Below are 2,500 nucleotides of genomic sequence, written 5' to 3' on the forward strand. Positions count from 1 at the left end.
CAGTAATCGAGAATGCTACACTCGTTGTTTTTCTGATGCGGATGTATTATACCGTAATATACGTATGCGACTTCTTACTTCAATACTTGGCTACAATAAAAATAGTCATTGGCGATTGTTAGTACTGGTATTAGAAGTCCTCTAAGTAACAGTTATTTCTAGTACTAGTAGTAGTTGTTGCTGAGTAATATTTCGCGACGTTTGACCTACTATGATTCTGAGCTGTGATCTGCAGAGACCGGTCGACCGTCAATGACAAGATCGTTATTGTAATTCATTGTGAACGTATTTGCTATCGCTAGGGCCAGGGGTGTACATAACTGCACTAGTGCCCTGAGTCAGATGAGAACGCAGTCACAAATAATAATTTCAGCTCCTGCTCAGAGTCATAATACCACCGGTGCGACACCTTCCTCGATGGAGTCTCAAGTGGACCTTGGCGCTGGTTTAGTGTGAGAATGGCGGCAGCGGGACCATGAGCATTTTGGCACGAACGTTCGATACTACCATTCGAGTTTTGCTATGCAGAAAGCAGACGGTGAAGCGCATTTTGACCGTAGCTGCTCTCGCAGCCGCCTGGATATTCTTTTCGCATGTTCTGCTGGACAAGCATGGCACGGCGGGACGGCGTGCCGATGGCCGTAATCCAGGATCTAAAAACAACTTGCGATCTTCACAGGGAGCCTTGACCAGCGTCTCTGCAGAGTCAGTGCACACGACTGAAGATTGGTTCGGGCAGGACGTCGACAGCCGGGGTGGTGTGCAGGTAGGCCGCCGTGTGCAAGATGGTAATGCAGACTGGCCTGGTGGTGGTGGTCCACGCGGCATGCCCAGTGATGATCAGAAGCCCTTGATACAGGTCATCCACAAACCTGGCCTTTTACCTGTCAACGAGCCTGAAGCACATCCAGCGAGACGTGGCGTTTCAACCCGATCCGCATAATGAACGAGGTAAATCCCCTGTTCACACTGTGCGTCTACCGTCACGTCGCTTGCCGGGCACGCTACCTCGGGCGACCAAGAAAACGGCAGAACGCGACCGGTTTGGCAGTGACATTGTGCGGGGCATGACCGTTGGCGTTGGTGTGGAGCCAATCGCCCTGCTGGTCCTGTGCAAAGAGCCGTTCTTCTCTCTCTCGCTGGCCGATATGCGCGAGCTCCTCGGCAAGCATCGCATACGCTTTGAAATCGGCCGCGGCAGCGCCAGTCCGGATTCGTTCTTTCCACAGGCACCCAGCATGGGCGCAGAGCCGCAGGGACGGTACAGTGTGATTATATTCGAGAACTGGTCGCTGTACACTGACGCGCCGGATGCGAAACGGGAGGATCTGGATTCGTACTGCCGCCTCTACGGTGTTGGCATGGTGGCGTTCGTGTCGCCTGCCTACCCGTTTGTTTTCAAGCAGGTCACCGTGCGCCCGCTGGTGGATACCACGCGGAACGTCAGCATGGTGTTGAGAGTGAACGGCCGCTCGCCAATGCTGCGGATTGTCCGCGATGGCGGCGAGATGCTGACCAGCGTGTCTGGTGGCGACTGGTGTGCGTTTGAGGGCAACACGTCCGCCTTTGATCCAGTGGAGTACGCCAGGCTGCCGGATGGCGCCGATAGCACCGAGTGGCGCATCTCCTTGCTGGACACTGGGCGTGTGGACGGCATTCGTCGTGTGCTCTTCTGCCAGCACCCGGGCATGTACCTCTGGCTGCACAAGGCCTTGTTCCTGGATGCTGTTAGCCATCTGTCTCCGGCCACCCTGGGACTGCCACTCGCTCGCCGATTTCTCGTGGACATTGACGACATATTTGTCGCTTCGCTGGGAACCAAGATGAGTCCCGATGATGTTGAGGTATGCAGTGCATGTCCGGATTCATTCAGTGAATAGTCGGTCAGCTTGCAGCAATGGCTGGCCTGCATGGAGCCCTCTGCCCGATGCGTGTCACAAGCATTTGTGTACAGGCTGTGCAGCGCTGGTGTGAATTTCACGGGGAAAGTTCAATGTCTCTTGTTACGCTGCAGCAAGAGGACCGGTGAAATACCATGGCCATGGCCATGATGGTTGTACTAGAGGGTGGTGGAAGCTGTATGTCTGGTCCAAGGACAGGAATGGGGTTTCAATTGATGACAAATCATGGCGTGTACTGTCGGACTATTCCTAATCCAGATGCATTCGTGTAGTTATGCTTGTTTGCTCTCTCACACACGCGTGCATGCACACACACACACACACACACACACACACACACACACACACACACACACCACACACACACACACACACACACACACATGCCCATCGCGGAAGCAATGATAGCGAACAGCTATGTTAGGCATAGCAACTTGTGCTGAGATTACACCATTCAACAGCTTGCAAGGCTGATGAAATGACCGCCACTAATTTTAGCCTGGTATCACACACACACACACACACACACACATACTCTCTCTCTCTTTCTCTCTCCCTCCCTCTCTCTCTCTCTTTCTCTCTCTCTCTCTCTCTCTTCT

The 2,500-nt window shown here is 53.4% G+C and overlaps 1 protein-coding gene across 1 annotated transcript in view; it reads left to right on the forward strand.

Moving 5' to 3' along the window:
• The first annotated feature begins 105 nt into the window (after window positions 1-105).
• Window positions 106-2,500, forward strand: part of LOC135813460 (bifunctional heparan sulfate N-deacetylase/N-sulfotransferase-like) — an 8,404-nt gene continuing 6,009 nt past the window's right edge. Inside the window, 1 exon segment of the mRNA XM_065326553.1 lies at window positions 106-1,844. Coding sequence (XP_065182625.1) covers window positions 1,068-1,844 — 777 coding nt within the window. The 5' untranslated portion in view covers window positions 106-1,067.

Source organism: Sycon ciliatum, chromosome 4 (assembly GCF_964019385.1).
Source record: "Sycon ciliatum chromosome 4, ocSycCili1.1, whole genome shotgun sequence".
Lineage (NCBI taxonomy): Eukaryota > Metazoa > Porifera > Calcarea > Leucosolenida > Sycettidae > Sycon > Sycon ciliatum.